We start from the raw sequence: 20,379 nt of genomic DNA on the forward strand, positions 1-20,379 counted from the left end.
CTCTGCAAATGCTGATGAGTCTGCAGTGTGGGCGGGGCTCAGTGGGGGTGGCTCACCTCGGCTCTGCATGGAACCTGCCAGGGTGTCTTCTTCACTCACATGGCTGCCAAATGGGGTCCTCTCCACTTGGGCTTCTCCATGAGGCCACTTGGGCTTTCTCACAGTACAGCAGCTGGGTTCCAAGAATGAGTGCTCCAGGAGACAGGAAGGGAGAGCTGTCAGTCTGGAAGGTCTGGATCCAGAAACAGGCACAGGGTCACTTCCATTGGTTAAAGCCATAGAGCTCCCGCCAAGGCAGGAGACATAGACCCTCCCCCTCACTGGGAAGAGTAGCAAAGAATTTGCCATCTTTAATCCATCTCAGCACCCTAATGTCGCTGCCCCAGGGGCTCTGACTCTTTCTTGCCTCCCCTCTGGGCCTGCAGAGTCTGTCTCTCCTGGAGGTCCCGTCAGTCTCCATCACCTCCCCATGGACTAAAGCAGTCCCCTCAAACTCATCTCCCGTCCACAGGCTGTACCATCCATCCCCTCCTGGCCACTCCCTGTATTTCTATAGCAGTGCCTTCTTTCCCTTGCTCTCCTCAGAAACCATGCATGGCTCCCTACTTCTCACTGAACAATTCCCAAGCTCTTAGGCAAAACATTCAGATTCACCTTACAATCTAGCCTCCTTCTATGTTACCAATTGAGTTACCTCCAAGCCACTGGACCATACTTTGGCCTCTTCTGCTTAAAGTGCCCACCTACTGGCTCTCTGAGCCTGCACATATTCACTCCCTCCACCTGGCCAATTTCTCTGTCTCCCCTCCTGTTGGACTCCTGCTCGATCTTCAAAGCCAGGTGCAAATGTCCCTCCTCCACAAAGCCTTGCTCTCACTACTCATCACAGTAGTCTTACTCTCATTGCATGGTGAGGCATGTTCTCCTTTAAATCCTTGCTGGCAGTGACGTGTCCTCTTGAAGTGGGCCCATGTTCCTAACTCATACTTCTTTCACCAAGTTAATAACTGTTTATTGCGGCCTGGAGCCAGCTGCCAGCGATGTGACAGTGACCAAGACAAGCTGCTTCCTGTGCCCAGAGAGCTTACATTCCAGAAGGTGAGACAGATGGCAAATAGAGGAACCAAAAGACATAATGATCAAAGATTAGGAGGACTGTGGGAAGGCAAGAAAGGCAAGAGGGGTGCTGTGAGGGAGGGACCCACAACTCCCTCTTTTCAAGAGAAATCAGACCTGGATTTTTATATACTCTGCTAATTTTAAAGGTTGCAAGGTCAAGTCTTTCTCCTCTGCTCTCAGCTTCCCTCCCCTCCTAGCTTCCCGCTCTCTCTGGAATGCCTGCCTCCTTCTCTCTTCCTGGTTACCCTATCAGCACCCCCCCAACTCAGGACGCCCCACCTTTAGGGCACTTAAACTCCTCTGTGATTCCCAAGCCCTGGCCATGCTCTGGCAGCAGCTGGCAGGAGTAGACAGGGAGCCCCCTGCCTAGGTTGCTAGGGTCGGTGGGCATCCCCTAGCTGAGACACTGGGCCAGCCTCCCTGAAGTTGCCCTCCTGGGCGTGAGATGACACCTGGAGTCCCCAGGGCCACAGCAGTGGGAGCCCAATACCCCCACCACAGGCTTCACTAACCACAGGGCTGGCCGGGAGGAAGTGGGGAACCAGAGGAGTGAGACAGAAAAGGAGGCCAGGGAGCTCTCAGAGGGCTTCCTCAAGGTGGTCCCCAGCTCTAACAGGACCCTGAGGGATAGGTTTCCATCTCCAGGGAACCCCTGGGTGAACCCTGCCAGGGGAGAGTTTATGCTCTCCGGAGCCAGAGTCTCCCCGTACAAATCCTGGCTCTGCCGCTTCCTGCCTGGTAAACTTGGACAGCTCCCTTCCTCTCTGTGGGCCTCAATTTCCCATCTGAACACTGGGGATCAGAGCAGCACCCACCCCACAGGGTAGTTTTAAAGACGACATGCATGTGGCACACGATGGCGCTCATAAAGGGCAGTTTTCTCCAGCCTCTCCCATGCAGGGCCCTGCCAGGCTCTCTCAAGGAATTGCTTTGCTGGGTGGCATCCTTCCATCTGTGCTTTCCCAGACCTCTGAGCCCTAGAGGCAGCTTCTGCCCATTATCATTATTTGAACTCTGGGCACTGCCAGCTGAGAGGGCTCAGGCCTCTGAAGGGCCCAGGGTCCCAGTGATAGCAGTCACGTCTCAGGACAGAGGAGAACAGAGCAGGGGGCTGCTCTTCATCTGGACCTGCTACCCCTAAGCCCTGGGAGAAGGGCATCTTGGCACACCACTCCCAGGACTCCATGACCACCTCAGCCTCATTCTCAAAACCCAGAGCATCTTGGGTTGGAGTCCTGGGACAGAGCCCCAGGAAGTCCAGGTGGGGAGCAGGTGGCAGGCCCTGGAGAGAAGTCTGCCAGGGACCAGCATGACGTTTGGATTATCAGCACTTGAAAGCACTGGAAAGCCAAGGAGCCAGCCACAGACTGGTGGAGGGGCCTCCTACCTCCTTCACCTCCCAGATCCCTGAGGGCAGAGCCCCAGGGGAGGGGACTCTCAGAGGGCCTGCTGCTGGCTGTGACACTGACTTCCCTTTCTCCAAGGATCCTGAAGCTTCAGCCCAGCAAACAGAAACTGCGGGGTACAGCGCCCTGCTGGTTCAGCCCTGCCTCTCAGCCTGGCGGCTATGTCCTGTTTCTGATAACCAGCTGTCAGCTGAGCCCCAAGCGGCGGGGCGGGCGCACCTGGGGTTTGTTTGCTAAGCGAGTGTTGGAGCTTCCTGGACCCGCCTGCCCTGGGAGGGAGGGGAGCGGTGCTGCAGCAGGCCAGGTGGCATCTCGGGCAGGGAAGGGACAGAATCCCAGGGTGCCCATCCCACTCAGGCCCACTGCCTCAGTGCCCCCATCTCAAGGCACTCTACTTGTCCCAGGCCCGGAGGCAGTCCAGTGGGGATCACTGGGCAAGGGTCAGAGAGGGGCAGGGTGGTGCACAGCCAGCAGAGGACCGACATGACGCTGGGTGCTCCCTCCCTCACCCACCGTCCCACACACGCACCCAAGCCCGGATGCAGATACGAAGGAGCGTCGCTGGGCCTAGGGCAGGGAGGTAGTTGCCCCCAAGGGGCAGAGGCGCTGGGACCCCTAGCACCCAGGGCAGGGCCCGGAGTTCCTGACCCCGCCCCTGGGGGCCGTCATTTGCATGGCCCCGCCCCCGAGCGGCCATTGGTGGCGGCCGTGGGAGGCTGGGCCTGAGTGGCTGCGGGGCTGTGGGGCGGCGGGGGCGGGGGCGGGGCGGCGCGGAGCAGGGCGCCAGCGATGTCGCTGCCGCAGCCGCGGGAAGGTTTCGGCTTGGGTTCTGGGTCTGGCTCCGAGGGCGCGGAGAGCAGGGTGTCCCGGGGCGGGGTGGCTGCAGCGGGAGCGCACTGAGCGCCCGCCAGCCCGCCCGCCATGTCCAGGAAAAAGACCCCCAAGAGCAAGGGGGGCAGCGCGCCCGCTACGTCGGCACTGCCCGCTGCCAGTGGGCCCCGGCCGGTGCGCCCCGGGACTGCGAGCCCTGGCTCCCAGGCACCGCCCAACGGGCGCCCGCAGCCCGGCCGGTCTTCACTTGGTGGAAGCGGCGACTTCTACGACGTCGCCTTCAAGGTGAGCCGGGCACCCCCAGCCCCAAGCGAGCGCAGCAGGTGGCGTCCGGCCCGAGCTGAGAGGGGAGGGGGTCCAGGGAAAGGGTGCAGGGCCCTGCGGACCTTCAGCTAGAAGCTGGCTCTAGCGGCACCCGACAGCTGGCATGGCTGGCGCGGTGCATCACGCGCGCACGCGCACACACACACACACACAGAGCTGTCAAACCCGGGTTTGGGATACCCAACATATGGCATGGCCTGCCCGCCCCCCCCCCCACTCCCAGCTGGCATGGTCGGACAAGTGGTCCTGAGGAAATCAGAGCCTGGCAGGTGTCCTCTCCCTGTTGCCTAATGCTCCTGCCCCCATCCAGGCCCCGATCTCATCATATCCCATATGCTGCCTTCTCTCATCCCCATTGTCTTTTGGTCTCCTCTTTTTAAGGTGAGAGATTAAGAAGAGGTTTGCCAGTTGGGTGAGGAACACTGGGGCCTCCTTCAGGCCAAGGCAGAAGCTTGTGAACTGTGGGGGGTGGGGGTGGCAGGCCCGTCTTTGGATTTTGGAGCCTTTGGCAACAGGCTGGGGGAGGGGAGAAGGAGGGGCCTGACTGCCCCTCCCTGCCCAAGTCCCTCCTCATGCCAAGATCTGAGGCTTACTTGGCAAATTCCTCTGGAGTCTTTCTGGGATTGGATGAAGCCCCTGACACAGAGGGTCCCCCTCCCCAGGCCTCTCAAGAGATCCCCAGTGGCCAACCCTCAGGTTCTGCTCCCCACTAAGCCCTAAATGCTCCCCTTTCAGATCAAGCACGGTGTCCAGATAGTGCCCTGAATGAAGGCAGCTGCTCCCACTCCCCACTGATAGAGACAGGCCACTGTTCAGGAGAGGGGACAGAACCTTCTAGAGGTGGAAGCTAGAGGCCCAGGCCCTGTGTCTCCCCCAGGCCCTACTGAACCTGCAGACCTAGGATACATCCCTCCACTCCAGCCCCTCACCCACAGCCCCTGTTCGACCAGACCAGCCTAGGGAAGACCAGACACCCCTCTGGGTGGGCCAGCACCAGGTCCCCTCTGCTCTTTCTTTGTGCTCCAGGTCATGCTGGTGGGGGACTCAGGAGTGGGGAAGACCTGCTTACTTGTGCGCTTCAAGGATGGGGCTTTCCTGGCAGGGACCTTCATCTCCACTGTGGGCATTGACTTCCGGGTAAGAGTGGAGGCTGATGTCCAGCCATGCCCTGGGCCCCCAACACCAGCTCACAGCTGCTCGAAACACCCCTGGGCAGCTGGTTCTCCACTTACCCCTGTGGCACCAAGAGGCTCATAAGGTGGAGCTCCTGGCTGGACCACCTGGCTCCCACGGTCAAGGTGGTTGAGGTGGGATGCCTTAACCACCAAGCTGCCTGCCTCCCGACATCTCAAGGGTCCTGGAGACAGGTGGTGGCTGTATCTGATCGAAGCAGAGATGGTACCCCTGTGCCCAGGGCTGGCACAACCCTGGGGGCTGTATCTTGTGCACTGGGGGCAGTGGGTGCTGGTGCCCCCATGGGAACTCAAGACCTGTGTCCACTTGGGAGGCCAGCATCACTGCCCAACTGTACAGAGGGGCCCTGATGTGCCAGGTGGCTCATCCAGGCCCTACCAAATGGCTGTGGCGCTCAAGCACACAACTGGTCCCAGAGCCAGGGAGAAGTCCCTGCCCTTATGTGAGGAGGCTTATGGGAAATGCTCCCACCTGGCTGCTTTCCCTGCCAGGGCCCCCTCACCACCTCACCCCCTGCCAGGGGGCTATGTCCTGGGGTCCTTCTGGGGGGTGCTCCTGGACCCTTGGCTCCCCAAGAGGCTTCCAGCACCCCAAGCAGCTCGTGGGGTCTTGGGGGAATGATGGGGGCCATAGCCTTAGGCCTGCGGGGCTCTGGTTTCAGTCTAAATTTCACATGCTGAGGTGCCTTTGTGTTCTTAGCAAATCCCAAATTTGCATTTTTCTCACCCTTTAATTAGACCTAGTCATCAGAAGGCTGGGAGGGAGGCCCATTCTGGAGACTGGGAAGTTGGGGGGCTCCCTCCAGTCTGAGGAGCCACTCTCTACCCTGTTTAGGGGGCAGAGACCCTCCAATCCTCTGGGATGGAGTAAGGATTGAGGTGCCAGAAGGGGGAGGTTTAGGTGCTGTCCTCTGCCTGTTCTGCCCTCACCTCCCCTCTTCTTACCTCCCTCTTGGCTCTGGGGCAGTGGGGAGAGAGGTGAGGCTGCGCGGTTTGCACCCCTGTTCTGGGTGCCGGGGAAGGTGGGATGTCCTCCCCAGCCTCCTTGCAGCTGGGCAGATGGCTGCACCCGGTTCCCTGGAGACCCAGAAGCACCCAGACAGCAGGCGCTGGGTGAAGAGGGAGGAGGTGCTGTTCCTGCCACCCAGGGCCTCAGCTGGTGGTTCTCAGCCCCCTGCCCCCACCCCGGCAGATGGGAACCAGGGTTGAGCCACTCCCTGCTCTAGTCCTGAACTGGGAGGGCCTGGCTAGGGAGCATTACCAGCTGGCAGGCAAACACATAATGAGCGCCCACTGTGTACCAAGCTGAGTGAGTCCTGGACTCTATGCTTACTGCAGGGGGCCCTATCCTCAGGGACTTGCCGTCAGAGTGAAAAGAGAGGCTTTTAAATTACAAAACACTTTAGCCCTACTCCAGGCCAGACTCGGTTCTTGGTGCTTTGCACATAGTAGTTCATAAAATAATTGGGGCAGCCTCATGATGGGCAGCCCCATTTGAAGATGGGAAACCGAGGCACAGTATTAGTAATGGGCCCAGGGTCACACGCTGGGTGACTTCAAATAAGTCATGCAAGTGGCTCTAAGCAAAAGGAGCAGCGTGTACAGAGCTGCCGGTGGCCTGGGAGAGGGGGCTGGGGCAGGGCCCTGACACCCAGGAGCAGAGTGCAGGGGAGAGGCATGCAGGGTGAAGAAGTCGCTGGGGCTGGGCACCAGGTGGAGGAGGAGGGCAGCTGGGGTGAAAGAGGGAGGGGGGAGGGGCTTGGGGGTGCAGAGCAACAGGACTCAGTGAGTGACGGGTGGGTGGGTGGCGACCGGAGCCCTCCAGGGCAGGGGAGCTGGTGGGCTGTGTGTCAGCCCTCCAGGATGGGCAGAGGAAGAACCACCTGGCCCAGAATGGACACAGCTGGCTATGGAGGGCGGCAATCTTCAAGTCTATCAGGACCACCATCTGGGCAGGGGCGGTCTGGGCACCCTCTCTGCACGAGTCACTAGGAGGGGCTCAGCAGCAGGAGGTGTAGGAGGTATGGGGAGAGCTGTGGGGACCCCAGGAGTTGGATTCAAGAGGAAGCATTATCTGCGGGTAAAGGGCTGCGAGGTAGTCAGACGAGAACCAGGAGGTGGGCCCTGGAGGCAGAGCCAGCTGAGGCCCGGGCTAATGAATTCAGGGGCACACCAGAGGCCCCTCAGTCTCAGGCTCAGTCCTAACCTGGCACTGCCTGCCTCCCCAACCCTATCCACGCCCCCCGCCGGAGGGGGGGCACCAGTCTAGCTGCTGCCTAGGACGGTGCATTTGGCCCTGGGCCCTCGCTGGAGCTGGCTGGTTGTGTTTCAGAACAAAGTTCTGGATGTGGATGGCATGAAGGTGAAGCTGCAGGTGAGAGGTGACTGGGGGAGGGGGAGTTGAGGGCAGGGGGCACCTGGGAAGGACTGGGCAGCCCTGATGGCTGGACTCTGCCCCTGCTGCAGATCTGGGACACAGCTGGTCAGGAGAGGTTCCGCAGTGTCACCCACGCCTACTACCGCGATGCTCATGGTGAGCTCATGGGCACCACACCCCAGCTCCAGGGAGCTGGGACCACGTTCCCTAGGCTTCTGCTTGGAGGAGGGCGCGCCGGGTGTGAGGGGGCAGGAGTGTGAAGGGTGTGACCCGTGAGGGTGAGGGTGATGGGGAGCCACTGTGGGCTCTGCAGGTGTCCTCACTGGCCCTCTGCCCCCAGCACTGCTGCTGCTCTATGATGTCACCAACAAGGCCTCCTTTGACAGCATCCAGGTCAGTGGCTTCCTTCCTGGTGGGGGACAGGCCGAGATGGGGCCTGACCCCATCCCCAACCTCCCTCAGGCACAGATGGCATCAGGGTCTCAGAGTTATGAGGACCCTACCGACAGTGGGGAGCGGGAAAGATGGCCCCTCTGGGCTTGTGGGGGCCCCAGTACAGTGGCTCAGGCTGAGAATGGGCTGAAGGGGGCCTGGGTGACCTTCCAGCTCACCAGCCCAACAGCTTAAATAAGGTACTTGTTAGATCGCCCCTGCATGCCACAAGGGGAGCACCAGTTCTGGGGCCCTCCTGTTAGCCAGACACTGACAACAGGCACTGTGGGGAGTGTCCTGGAGGGGCAAGGGGTGCCAGGAGCACCAGCCTCCAGCCTGGCCTCAGCTCTCCCCCTACAGGCCTGGCTGACAGAGATCCAGGAGTATGCCCAGCATGATGTGGTACTCATGCTGCTGGGGAACAAGGTGGGCACCCCAGCCTGTCTCATCTACCCTGGCTCTGCAGAGGGGGGAGGGTGGTAGGGGAGTGAGCTGGGGCCAGCTCTCACCAAGACTCCTGTGCTAGGCGGACTCTGCCCAGGAGCGTGCGGTGAAGAGGGAGGACGGGGAGAAGCTGGCCAAGGTGAGCTGGGTTGGGGTGGGTGGCCAGCAAGTGCCCCTGGGGCTGCAAGGCCTGAGCTGTCCCCACTAGGCTGCCAACGGCTGTTTGCAGGAATACGGGCTACCGTTCATGGAGACCAGCGCCAAGACGGGCCTCAATGTGGACTTGGCCTTCACGGCTATAGCAAAGTAAGTCCTGGCAGTTACCAGGAAGAACCCCCAGACCCAGTGTCTGAATCCCCTTGTTGGGGGTACAGGCCACCCTGTTACATGGCCACCCCTGCCCCACAGGGAGTTGAAGCAGCGCTGCACAAAGGCCCCCAGTGAGCCTTATTTTCGGCTGCATGACTATGTGAAGAGGGAGGGCCGGGGGGCCTCCTGCTGCAGACCCTGAACCTGGCTGGGCACTGCCACCGGGGCGTTGTCCTGGAAGACTGGAGAGACTCTACACATCCCTGACTTCGCCACCTGGCAGTCAGTCCCAGGATGTCCAGGAATCCCAGGCTGAGCCTTGCCCTTCCCTCGTCTCGGCAGCCATCCAGAGCCTCGGTCCCAACAAGTGGGCTTCAGGAAGCCAGAGGGTCCGCAGCCCTCCTTCAGCCGCTGCTGCTTGAGGGCCTTGCCCCCAAGGCCTTCACAGAAAAGCAACCATCCTCTGTACAGGGGGGCCACCCAACAATGTACAGACTGCCAGGCACCTGGTCCTCTGGGCCATGGCGCTCTGACGCCCCCTCCTGGGCACGCCCGACTTCCAGGCTGGGCTGCGGTGCCCAAGCCACGTGTCCTGTGCCTAATTGCCTAGAAAGCCATGTCTTCAACTGCACATGCTGCCCAGGCAGGAAAAGGCAGGATTCCTGCCCACACCTGGGACAGAGGGCTTCACCACAAATCACATCATGCATCTGTGCTCCGGGGACCAAGGCTGTCTGCTGCCAGCCCACCCACCAGGAGGCCCTGGTTCAAACATCAACAGGGTCTTTCACGTTACCTTGGAGGATGCCAAGGCTGTGGCTTTGCAATGCAGTGAACAGCATGTGGGAAGCCACAGAGATGTCAGGGAAAGCAGGACCGCCAGCCCGCACCTGCTGACCAGGGTACCACCTCAGCAGGCTGATACAGGACTTGGGCGTGGCAGGTCAAGCTAGGGGGTGGGCAGGGCACTCCACCTTGTACTAAAATCTTCAAGTCAGTCTTTTGATTGAGAGCTTTTGTTTCTAGTCCTAATGAATAAAGTTGTGTTTTCTGGAGCGCCTGCCTTGTCCATTGAAAGAAAGCGATGCTCAGGGACTGTTAGTGAGGAATTAAAGGAATTAAGAATTCACGACCCACCCCAAGGCAAAGGACACACAAAAAACTCCTATCCTTACAGGTAAAAATAGAGCAGGTGGTCCAAATAGGTGGAAAATCACTGTCATGAACTTCCATTTTCATGCTCTGCCCCTAAACAAGACAGCCCAGGGACATGAACAGGCGTGAAAATAAAGACACATGTTGCTCCAATCAACTCACCGCCTTTACTTTATTGCTAAGCGCTTCAGATAGACTGACTTTGGCCATGAGACGGCTGGAAGCGCAGGACCTTGGTTCTTGTCTTTTTTGAGGAAAGAATTCAACAAAGAGACGAAGACTGCAAAACATGTTGGGCTGGGCAACCCCCTTGACCACAAGAATGAGGGAATTGTGGTCGCTTTGTCTTCCACCCAATCAGGGTCCGAAGCTCCTGCTAGTATTTTATCTTGAAGTGTCAGCAGGAGACTGGCTGCAGCTGCTCAGCCTGGGGCCCACCTATATCTTACCTCGAATCTCTGCTGAGAGACGTGGACCCTAAGAGATCTTTATAGGGAGGATGAGGGGCGAAGGTTTATCTTCTGTAGCTTCTTCAGGCTGGCACTGGGCTTGTGGACCCTACCTAACTGGGGCCACGGAACTCTCACCCTGCCTTGTCCAGGGGCCCCAGGGTGACTTCTGCTGTTAGGATCTGTGTCAGGGAATGGCTGGAATCCCTGCATTGCCACCATCATCTTGATGTGGAATTGTTACAACCTGGAAGAAATAAACTTAACAAGCAGATTAAAAAGGCAGGGGCCAAAGATCAGTAAAAGGATTATGGCAATTAGAAGCCCAAGCAGAGGTAAGAACCAGGTCATACTCAGTAACATCCCCTGAAGGAATGAAGCCATCTGGTGTGGTCATGTTTTCTCGAGTCCTCTTCTACTAGCCCAGTGTTACTGATGTAGGTGCAGCATGTCTTACTGATAACTGCACATACTCCTCCTCGTTCAGCTAGGAAGTCCAAGACCAGTCTGTTACCCATCACTTTATTAGCCAAGGAACTCAGAGACAATGAGAGTCTAGTGTGTTCCCTGTGGATTCACTCACGGAAGACAGGGCATCTGAAAGATTGTCGAGCGTTGCTTCCTGACAAGCAAAGCCTCCCCAAGGGGCCACCAAACCAACAGCAGCTCCAATTCCTGCTGAAAGGAGGCCAACTGCCTTTTTGCCCTGGGTGTGGTTGATGTTATAGATGGTAATACCTAGGTTTGTTTGGTTACTCAGTTGGCTTAGTGTACACTGTCCCGTAAACAGAGCATTGCCTATACAAGGAAAAGGCACAGCTAATCCAGGAAAGGGAAAGAGGGATTGGGGTTTTTTGAAGAGGGCAGCTGGTTTATAGCTGGACCACAAAGGAATAGATGCCTGGGAGGGGCACGTGCCTGGTGTACTGTCGTGGAATTAAACCACTTCAGTAGAGTCTGCCCAAAAGGGGGTTCCAGTGCAGTTTGAGGAGAGGATCCCACCATTGAATAACGGTGTATGAGTCTTTTTGAAGGCTTCGGAAGAGGCAAAAAATGTGTATCAGAGGCGGGGAAAAGATGTGTCAGATGCTTAGCATCAGGCCTGTCCAGGAGACACATAGCCATCGGCCAGCTGATCTTGGGGGCACCAATGGGTGGCACTGCCCATTTGGTCTTTTGCAGTTAAAATTAGAGGTAATGGCGGTGATGTCAACTGCCAGTCCATTACAGATTTTGGTCCCAAGCTTCTGGCATGGGCAGCAAGTTACCTTTATGGCAGAGTAGAAGACAAATATGCTTTGATGGGGGGGAAGCTTTGTGTACTGGATGCGTTCATGCAAAGGGTCAGGCCCAGGCAGGAAAGTTGTGCCAAGGGCTGGATGCAAACTTTGAGGGGATCAGGGCTAGCAAGACCCTCAGCCAAGGACTTCCCCGGCGGTGCAGTGGATGAGACTCTGCGCTCCTAATGCAGGGGGCCGGGATTCAATCCCTGGTAGGAGCCTGCCTACCACAACTAAGAGTGGCTGCAACCAAATAATTTAAAAAAAAAAAAAAAGACCCTCAGCCAGAGTAAGTTCAAGGTCATCATTATTGGGTATGTAGGTTAGTTCTTTGAACTTATAGGCATCACTCTGAGGACTGGGACAGCAGACCCAGGGAGAGAGAGATTCTCTCCCTGAACAATAATTCTTGAGAGATTTATTATTGGGTAGGATCCCCACTCCCCTGACATGAATCCCCAAAGGAGGGAGAGAAAGGTTAGGGCAACTAATAAGTTCATAATAGAAGTTCTAATTTCAGAAGCAACCGGAAGGCAAGTAGCATTAAAAGAAATCCTGCAGTAAACTAAAGCCCAGTAGCAAATATGGGGTTCCAGCCTACTGTCACTGATCTTGCTTTGTTACTCAGAGAGCCCTGAAAAAACTAGTGTCAAAGTGAGAGTTTACTTATCAATGCAGTTGTCACTTGGCTCTGGGATCACCTTCTCAAAGAGGAATTTGGGGACTTGGGCAGGTTCACAGAAATAGCTTGGATGTGTCTTCAGGTCCCTATAATGTTATCAGTGGAAGCAGATTTAATTCTAGACAGATGGACCTAACTACTGTCTTCCTGAAGTTTAATTGCCATAGGGGTGCTCAGCAAAGCTTGGGAAGGACCCTTTTACTTTGGGAGTAGCTGGTTGCCTGGGGACACATTTTTTTCCAGGTATTTAAAAGCACCCAGTCCCCAGGGTTTACAATGGAGTAACTGGGACTGTTATCTGAGAGGGATGAACTGTTTTCGTATTCCTGAATAGCCCTCTGAACCTGCTACAGGTGAATAATGTATTTAAGATGTGCTTTGGTTTCTGAGCCTGTTGTGTCCAGGGTGAGGAATAGCCTACCCTATGTCATTTCGAAGGGGCTCAACCGAGTTGTTTTAGGGGTTGCCCCAACCCTTAAAGGAGCTATTGGCAGCAGGTGACACCACGGTTGGTGTTTCCTGATAGCTTACCTAAGGTTTTCTTTAGGGTATGAATGGTCTGTTCCACCTTTCCTGAGGACTGAGTTTCCAGGACAAATGCAGGTAGTACCTATCTCCTAGGGGATGTTGGGTAACCTTTGTTATGAGGGTCCATCGTCACTCTGGAAGTGGCAGGTAAACCCAAACCTAGGGATAACTTCCTTCAGATGTGCTCTAGCCACTCCAGTTGCCTTTTCTGTCCTAGTGGACTTAAGACCTCTACCCATCTAGTAAAAGTGAACAGAGACTAGTATTTCAAGCTCTGGAAAGAGGGCATCTAAGTGAAATCTGCCAGTCCTTTCCTGGGTAAGTCCTATGTCGCTGGACTGGACTAACACAAGGGTGAGGCTTGAGCTGGCCTCATGGATTACAGGTGGCGCAGGCTTAAGGAACCCTTTGATTTCATCTGGGATTCCTTTCCTTATACAAAGCCAGAAAACCACTGTAGACTTAGTATCCCTCCCTGGATGGAGAAAATCATGTAGCCCTTAACTTTCCCGCTGGTCAGAGCAATTTTTGATGTGTCACAAGGCTTCTATCCCGTTAGTTTGCCCTTTTTCTCATGCCCAGGTTTCCTCAGGAGTGTCTCAGTATGTTAGAAAGGATAATGGATTGGATTAATGCCATTTCTGTTTTACCAGGACTGCTTTCTCTGCTTCTCCATCTGCCGTTACTTCCTTGGGTAACCTGGGAGATTCCCTTTTGGTGTCCATCGCAGTGAATGACTTCTGAGCTGCCTGTGTGAGACCTTAGCCCCACACAGGGGTATTTTTCATTCAAGTCCTCTTTCCATACAGCTTCCCGGGAATTTAGAACAAAGCAGGCATATTCAGTCTATGTTTACCTTTTTCCTTTCCCTAGTGTTAAGGCTCAGGTTAGAGTTCAGCCTTCTGTGCTGAAGTGTTGGGCAGTAAAGTTTTTGCCTCTATGATACTCTGCCCTGAGCTTGTCCTTAATGAAACTGCCACCAATAAACCATTCTTCCTCAGGATTGTCTGTCGACCTGTCATATCAAGCCTACAGGCATAAACCTTATCAAGGTAGGAATGTATTACTTTTGGGATTTCAGCAGGCATCAGTGTAGCTGGGTTGAAGGTGTGGCAAGTTTTTAATTTTATTGACATATAGTTGATTTACAATGTTAAGTTTCTGGTGTACAGCAAAGCGACTCAGTTATACATACTTCATCTTTTCCATTGTGGTTTATTACAAGATACCAAATAGTTCCCTGTGCTATACAATAGGACTCTGTTGTTCATCCATTCTATACTAGTTTGCATCTAACCCCAAACTCCTAGTCCTTCCCTCCCCCAAGCAACAAGTCTGTTTTTGTTTCACAGATATGTACCTTTGTGTTGTATTTTAGATTCCATATAACTGAAAACATATGGCATGTCTGACTTCGCTTAGTATTTCTAGGTTCATCCATGTTGCTGCAAATGGCGATATTTCATTCTTAATGGCTTAGTATTCCACCGTGTACATCTTTATCCACTTCTATTGATGGACATGTAGATTGTTTCCTTGTCTTCGCTATTGTAAATAGTGAACATTGGGGTGCACATATCTTTTGTCTGGGTATATGCCCAGGAGTGGGAATCCTGGATCCTATGGCAACTTCTAGGTTGAGGAACCTCCAGTTTTCCATAGTGGCTGCACCAATTTACATTCCCACCAAGTATAAAAGGGTTCACTTTTCTCAGTGCTGGGATTTTTGAGGGTAACCACTGGGGGGTCAAGAAGCAAAGCCTGGTACTTAGCGAGGTCGCCTCCCGTTAGCCAGTGGTGGTCTTTGATCCCCAGAATCCTTTGTACTTGATGTGGGGGGTGGGGCATGTCTGGATTTCCAGTGATTGTCCAAAGGTAAACTTGTAAGCTTCTTCCACTAAAAAAGTGCCAGGCCAACCTCAGGCCACATAAGCTAGTTTGGAAAAATAGCCTATTGCCTGAGGAACTTCCACTAGCTCCTGCATTAGGACCCCCAGAGCTGTCCCCTGCTTTACAGCTATATACAAAATGAACAGCTTTTTTAAAATTGAGGAGACCCAGAGCAGGAGCTTTAGTGAGGGCCTGTTGGGTAGTAAAAGCCTTTTCCTGTTCCCTAGCCCAAAGTAATGTTTCTGTATCTGGACTTTTAGTGGCTTCATATAGGGGCTTCAACAATAGCCCATAATTCTGGGATCCAGAGTCTGCAAAACCTTACCTTTCTACCTTTGTAAAAAGGTACAAAGAAATGTCTTTGGGGCGCTAGGCCTAACATAGCCTGTTTATATCTTGCGACAGCAGTCTACCTCCAGGGTTTATAGTGTATCCCATGTATTTAATTTGTTGATTTGAGATTTGTGCTTTTTTTCTGGGAGACCCTGTAACCCAGGGCCCCAAGGAAATTAAGAACTCCAATGATGTTCTCACCTGAGCCTCCATGGTGGGGCTACATATTACTATATCACCTACATACCGGAGAACAGCCTTTTCTTTTAGGTGTATTCTCCTTAGTTCCTTTCCCAGGCAAACAACTGTGGGCTGTCCCCAAACCCGTGGCAGGCAGTGTTGTCCAGGTGTACTATTGCATCTGGCCTGAGTGGGGGTTAGTCCACCGAAAGGCAAATATATATTGTGAGGAGGGATGAACTGGGATGTAAAAGAAAGCATCTTTGGAGTTGAGCACAGCAAATCATTTAGCCATTTTCAGGAACCTGGGCTACTACGTTATAAGGAATGGCCACAAGGGGGCGTATAGGGACCACTGCCTCTTTCACTGCTGAGGTCTGGCACCACCCTATAGCCCCCATCTGGTTTCCGAGACAGAATAGGGGTATTGCATTGAGTCGGACAGGGCACCCAAGAAGCCATGTTTTAAGAATTTCTCTGAGGAGCTGTAACCCTTTTTTTGCCTCTAACCTTACAAGGTACTGTCTCTTGTTCGGGTAAGCAGCTTCTGGCTTAAGGCTAGTTTCTGCAGGTTGGGCATTTATGGCCCTCCCAGGGACTCCTTTGTCCCGTTTGCCGCAGGGTTCACTGCTTGTAGATGGAATAAGGTTGGCAACAGGTCCTCGCTCCTCTTGTTGATCTGCCTTAGCCAGGGTCAAGATAAGGGGCTGCTTGGGGCCTCCTAAACTGTCATATGGCCCTGAGGGAGCCCAGGTCTTTCCCCAGTAGTGGGGTAGGACACCAGGCCCAACTAGAAACACATGTGAGACCCAACACCATTCAAACTGGCAAGAGAGAGGCCCAGTGAAGTAACGGTTGAAAGACTTTCCACCAACACCAGTCATTGTGCAGCTTTTACAGGAGAGGCCCAGCATGAGAAACCAGGACACGGTTTCTCCTGTGGCTCCAGTATCAATTAAAAAAACTGATCTTACCTGCCACCAGGGGCTCCTTGATGGAGCTGGACATCTTGTGTGTAGGGGGCAGCCCCCAGAATCCCTGGGCTGCCTGTCTTCCAGCATGGCCGTCTCAGGAGCAGAGGCCCCCACCCTTGCGGACTGAAGGCAGTCCCATCTCCAATGACTGCTGTTTGCAGATGGGGCATGGCCAAAGGGCTCCCTCTGGTATTCACAGGCCCAGCTGACTTGCACTTGAAGCATTCCCCGCTGAACTTTCTCACCCGCTTTGGGTTGTCCTGATGTGGCTGACAGTAGCAGCTATCAGTTTAGCCTGAGCCTTGGCCTGCTTTTTCTCACGTTGAGTTCTTTTCCTCAGATTGATCTCAATTATTAAATATTCCAAAGGCCACCTCTAGGAACTGTGGCATAGGGATTTGTGGGCCTAACTGTAACTTTTGGAGTTTGTACCTAATATCAGGGGCAGACTGGCTGGTCACAGTGTTGTCCCAGCAGGGATTGACCCTTGGAAGCAGAGAAGTCTATGTAGTAAATTTTCTAAAAAGCCTCCACAAGTTGTCCCTAAAAGAGAATAGTGTTTTCTCTTCCTTTTGCATCACTTCCTTAACCTTTTCATAGTTGACTGGCTTCCAAATGCACTTTCTCATTCCTTCTAACAGGCATTGGACCTTATGATTCCTGGCCCTCCCCTCATCCCCAGGCGATTAGAATCCCATTTGGGCTCCTGATTTGGCACTGTGTCCCCACTCACAACATAAATGTTGAGTTGGCCCCTGGCTAACTGGTCAGCATACCCCTGTGCTGCTGCCCAAATCCTTTGCTTCTCAAGGGTTCAGCAGGTAGGTAAGATCATTTGGACAGCCTTATTAAACCAAGGGCCAGGGTTATGGCTTTAAATCCTCCATGAACCTACTAGGGTCTTCATAAAATTGCCCCCGGCTTTATTTGCATTGGGCTAAATTGGTTAGGAAGGTGCCATTTGCCACCTCCCTAAGTGGGCACACCTTCCCTGATCCTGGCTGGTAGGAAGTTCCACTACGGGTTACCCCAGCAGGACCAGCATTTTCAACCTGGGGCATCATTGGGTACAGAAGGGAACATGGAGGAAGTGTTTGGGATTGGCCATGGGAATCCGGAATAGGGGTACTTGTTCTGATTCCCCAGGTCTCTGATTACAGGAGCTGCAGAGTGGGATTCTGGTAAAGAGCCATGAAGCTCTGGACATAGGAAACCTCAGTCCATTTTCCCAACCTGCTGCAAAATCTAACTGCAAGATGGTATAATTGAGAGCCCATTTTCAGGTCACTTCTCTCCATCCCCCAACTCATATAAAGGCCAGAGAGCATTACATTAAGGCTCAATTTTGTTTTTTCTTAGCCTGTCTACGAGGGTGAGTCAAAAATTATCTGCACTCTGGCTGTAGAATTTATTTTATTTTATTGTTTTTTAACTTCATGGAATTTGCTCAGAATTATTTTCTTCACTGAAAATCATTTTTGGTTGTGTTGGGTCTTTGTTACTGCACACCAGTTTTTTTGTCTAGTTGTGGTGAGCAGGGGCTACTCAATGCAGTGGCTTCTCTTGTTGGGGAGCACAAGCTGTAGGGCACAGACTTCAGTAGCTGCAGCACAAGGGCTCAGTAGCTGTGGCACACAGGCTCAGCTGCTCCACCACATGCGATATCGTCCCACACCAGAGATTGAACCCATGTCTCCTGCACTGGCAGGCAGGTTCTTAACAACTGCACCACCAGGGAAGTCCCTGTAGAATTTAACTTTTAGAAAAGATGAATACGTCATTTTGACATAATCTCCTCACTTTTCCATATACTTTGTCCATCTGTCAACAAGCTTTCATATTCCCTCATTAAAAAATGTTTTAGGCTGAGCTGCAAGCCATGAATGCACTGGATTCACTTCTGATGAAGAAGTGAATCTTTCTCCTCGTAGGGCTGCTTTCAGGAGACCAAACAGGTGAAAGTCCGATGGAGCAAGATCAGGACTATAGGGAGGACGCTTTAACACCTCAAAACAGACGTTGTTGCAGAGTGTGGACAGTGTGGGCAGAAGTGTATTGTCATGCAAGATCATATTCCCCTTGGATAGCAGTCCCCTGCGTTTAATCCAAGTTTAGGCTTCAGCTCTTTAATAAGCATCTCACTGTAACAAAACAGTTGACTGCTGAACCTTTTTCCTGATGATGTTCCAATACTGGCCCTTGAGAACCCCAGAAAACAGTAAGCATCAATTTTCCAGCTGATGGTTGACTTTTGAACTTTTTCTTGGTCAGTGATTGAGAATGTTTCCATTCCACACTCTGCCATTTACTCTCAGGCTCATGGTGATGAATCTATGTCTTGTCAGCAGTAATGATTCTCTTTAAGAAACTTTTACCTTCCTTAGATTATTGGACCAAATTTGGTTTGTAGGTATCCAAACGCTTCTATTTATGCTCTTCTGTGAGTTGTTTCGGTACCCATTTTGTACAAACTTTTCGAAACCTAAGTCTGTCATGGATTATTTCATAGGCAGAACCATGGCTAATTTGCAAATGATTTGCCACGTAATCCACTGTCACTTGTCTATTCGACAGAATCATTTCACGTGTACGCTCAATGTTGTCATCAGCTGTGGATGTGGATGGGCGTCCAGCTCCTTCTTGATGGCTAACACTTGTGCGACCTTCCTTGAACTTCTCTATCCATTCATACACACTTCTTCGCGACAAAACACTTTTTCCATACTGTGCACAAAGTCTTCGATAAATAACGGCACCAGGTACACCCTCAGACCACAAAAAACGAATCACTGCACGCTGATCTTCTTTCTTGCAAATCACAAGTGGGGCGTCCATTTTTGCTCACACCAGCAGTTACAAATGAACTGATGTAACACGTTCACACCTGCACAGCAGTGACTAGGGAGATAATAGCTTTGAACAGAAAGCACTGTTAAGACAGTGCGGCCAACAGAAGTTTTAATATAACCAGAGTGCGAATAATTTTTGACTCACCCTTGTAATTTTAAAAGGTTTCAGTTCTTAAGGATACATTTCAGAGGTGTTTCTTCTGGCTTAGAAGGGGATCTTGCCATGTTGAGCAACCTGCAACCAAGAACAAAGGGGCTCTTCTAGGAATGGAATCCAGCATCCTGGAAACATTTACTAGGAGGCTTTAATCTGGAAGAGGTCCAGGGTGTCCCCTAAGTCCTCATCCACTCCAAATCAGACGCCTCTGGTTGAACTTAGTTCCTTGCATTGAGAAAAATACTGCAGTTGTCAGGGGTTCCTTAGGGAGGTTAGTGTGACTATACAGTCTATGTTCCATGGTGTACCCCTGCAACCGGGCATCTGAAAGATTTAGGACGTGGGCTGTATGGGATTGACCAGCCAAGAGGATGCTCGCAGGAGGGAATATGCTGCCAAGGCCTGAAGTGAAGAGGGTGCTGAGGGAGTGAAAAGAACTTGGAGTTGGGTGCAATGGAAGGTGTCATGAGGGCAGAGGGTACTGGTGTAAAGGGTGAGGTGGGAGACTAGGCAACAGAAGAGTACAAAGTCATTTACCCTGTTTTCTTGGTGAAAAAAAATAGAACCTAAGGGGCCCTGTGAATTCTACCCGATGTACAGCATTGGACTTGGCAATGATGGGGGTGCAATTTAGGAATGAGTTCAAAATCCTTTCCCAGCTTCCCTCCGAAGAGGGAAGCCTTAGAAAAGGAAGGGAGGCAGAAAGGGAGAAAGCAAAGGTCTCCAGCCGCAGCTGGGTGAGGCTGTGATCTACCTTGAATCCAGGGATCCGAGTGAGGGCACCAGAGTGCCTAGACTGATGCTGATTTACCTCAAGGTCTCCAGCCCGGTCACCGACGGTCCTGAAAGTCAGAAAGCGCCCAAATATGACAGATGCCCAATCCCGCCATTTCCGGCAAGACCTGTTTTCACCCCCAGGCCCTTTCATCAAGGGGGCGCACCCTAAAGCCTCAGTCTTGCAAAATAATCAGACTGCACGTGCAGTTTTCATACGAGGTGTCAGAAATTAAAGCAATTCATCACAGGCTCAGAATCAGAATTTGGGAAAACAGGCCCAGCCCAGCCTTACCTATTGGGAGAAGCAGATCTGGAGGTTCAGGCAGAAACGTGTGAAACGCTGAGGACTAAGGTGGGGTTCAGGCGAAGGCTGGACCCTGGGGCTAGGTCGGCCGGCGAGTTTGGGCCACCTTCCCAGCCCCTTCCAGGGCCGGTTCCTCCCTCGACCGTGGCGCAAAGGACCACAAAGAATAACCTCCTCGACCTCGTACGTGATCCCAAAAGGATGGTGGCTAATGAGGCTCAAGCTTTTATAGAAACTGTCCTACGGCTGCGATTGGGCAATCCCAGCGGAAGTATCTGCCCTCCTCACCACTGATACGCTCCTTTTTCTACTCTCTCTGTCTTCACCAATCGAGCCTTGGCATTTCTTTTGGGGCGGGCTCCCGGATCCGACACCCGAAGCACCTC

The 20,379-nt window shown here is 53.1% G+C and overlaps 2 protein-coding genes and 1 non-coding gene across 3 annotated transcripts; 1 reads left to right on the top strand and 2 right to left on the bottom strand.

Moving 5' to 3' along the window:
* The first annotated feature begins 3,253 nt into the window (after nt 1-3,253).
* Nucleotides 3,254-8,828, top strand: RAB26 (RAB26, member RAS oncogene family). Its single transcript, XM_057750098.1, has 9 exons — nt 3,254-3,641; nt 4,707-4,817; nt 7,206-7,247; nt 7,340-7,406; nt 7,591-7,643; nt 8,043-8,108; nt 8,209-8,265; nt 8,356-8,432; nt 8,535-8,828. The coding sequence occupies exons 1-9, from the start codon at nt 3,447-3,449 to the stop codon at nt 8,635-8,637; spliced, it is 771 nt and encodes a 256-aa protein (XP_057606081.1). The 5' UTR covers nt 3,254-3,446; the 3' UTR covers nt 8,638-8,828.
* A 928-nt stretch (nt 8,829-9,756) lies between these two features.
* On the bottom strand, nt 9,757-20,288 carry LOC130860114 (uncharacterized). Its single transcript, XM_057747954.1, has 3 exons — nt 19,982-20,288; nt 19,667-19,754; nt 9,757-18,990 (listed from the first exon to the last, which is right to left on the bottom strand). The coding sequence occupies exon 3, from the start codon at nt 16,129-16,131 to the stop codon at nt 15,220-15,222; it is 912 nt and encodes a 303-aa protein (XP_057603937.1). The 5' UTR covers nt 16,132-18,990; nt 19,667-19,754; nt 19,982-20,288; the 3' UTR covers nt 9,757-15,219.
* Nucleotides 19,858-19,940, bottom strand: LOC130829545 (small nucleolar RNA SNORD60). The gene has a single exon (XR_009047570.1). It is a non-coding gene; the product is annotated as a small nucleolar RNA SNORD60 (small nucleolar RNA).
* Nucleotides 20,289-20,379: the final 91 nt, after the last annotated feature.

This window comes from Hippopotamus amphibius, chromosome 9 (assembly GCF_030028045.1).
Source record: "Hippopotamus amphibius kiboko isolate mHipAmp2 chromosome 9, mHipAmp2.hap2, whole genome shotgun sequence".
In the NCBI taxonomy this organism is placed as follows: domain Eukaryota; kingdom Metazoa; phylum Chordata; class Mammalia; order Artiodactyla; family Hippopotamidae; genus Hippopotamus; species Hippopotamus amphibius.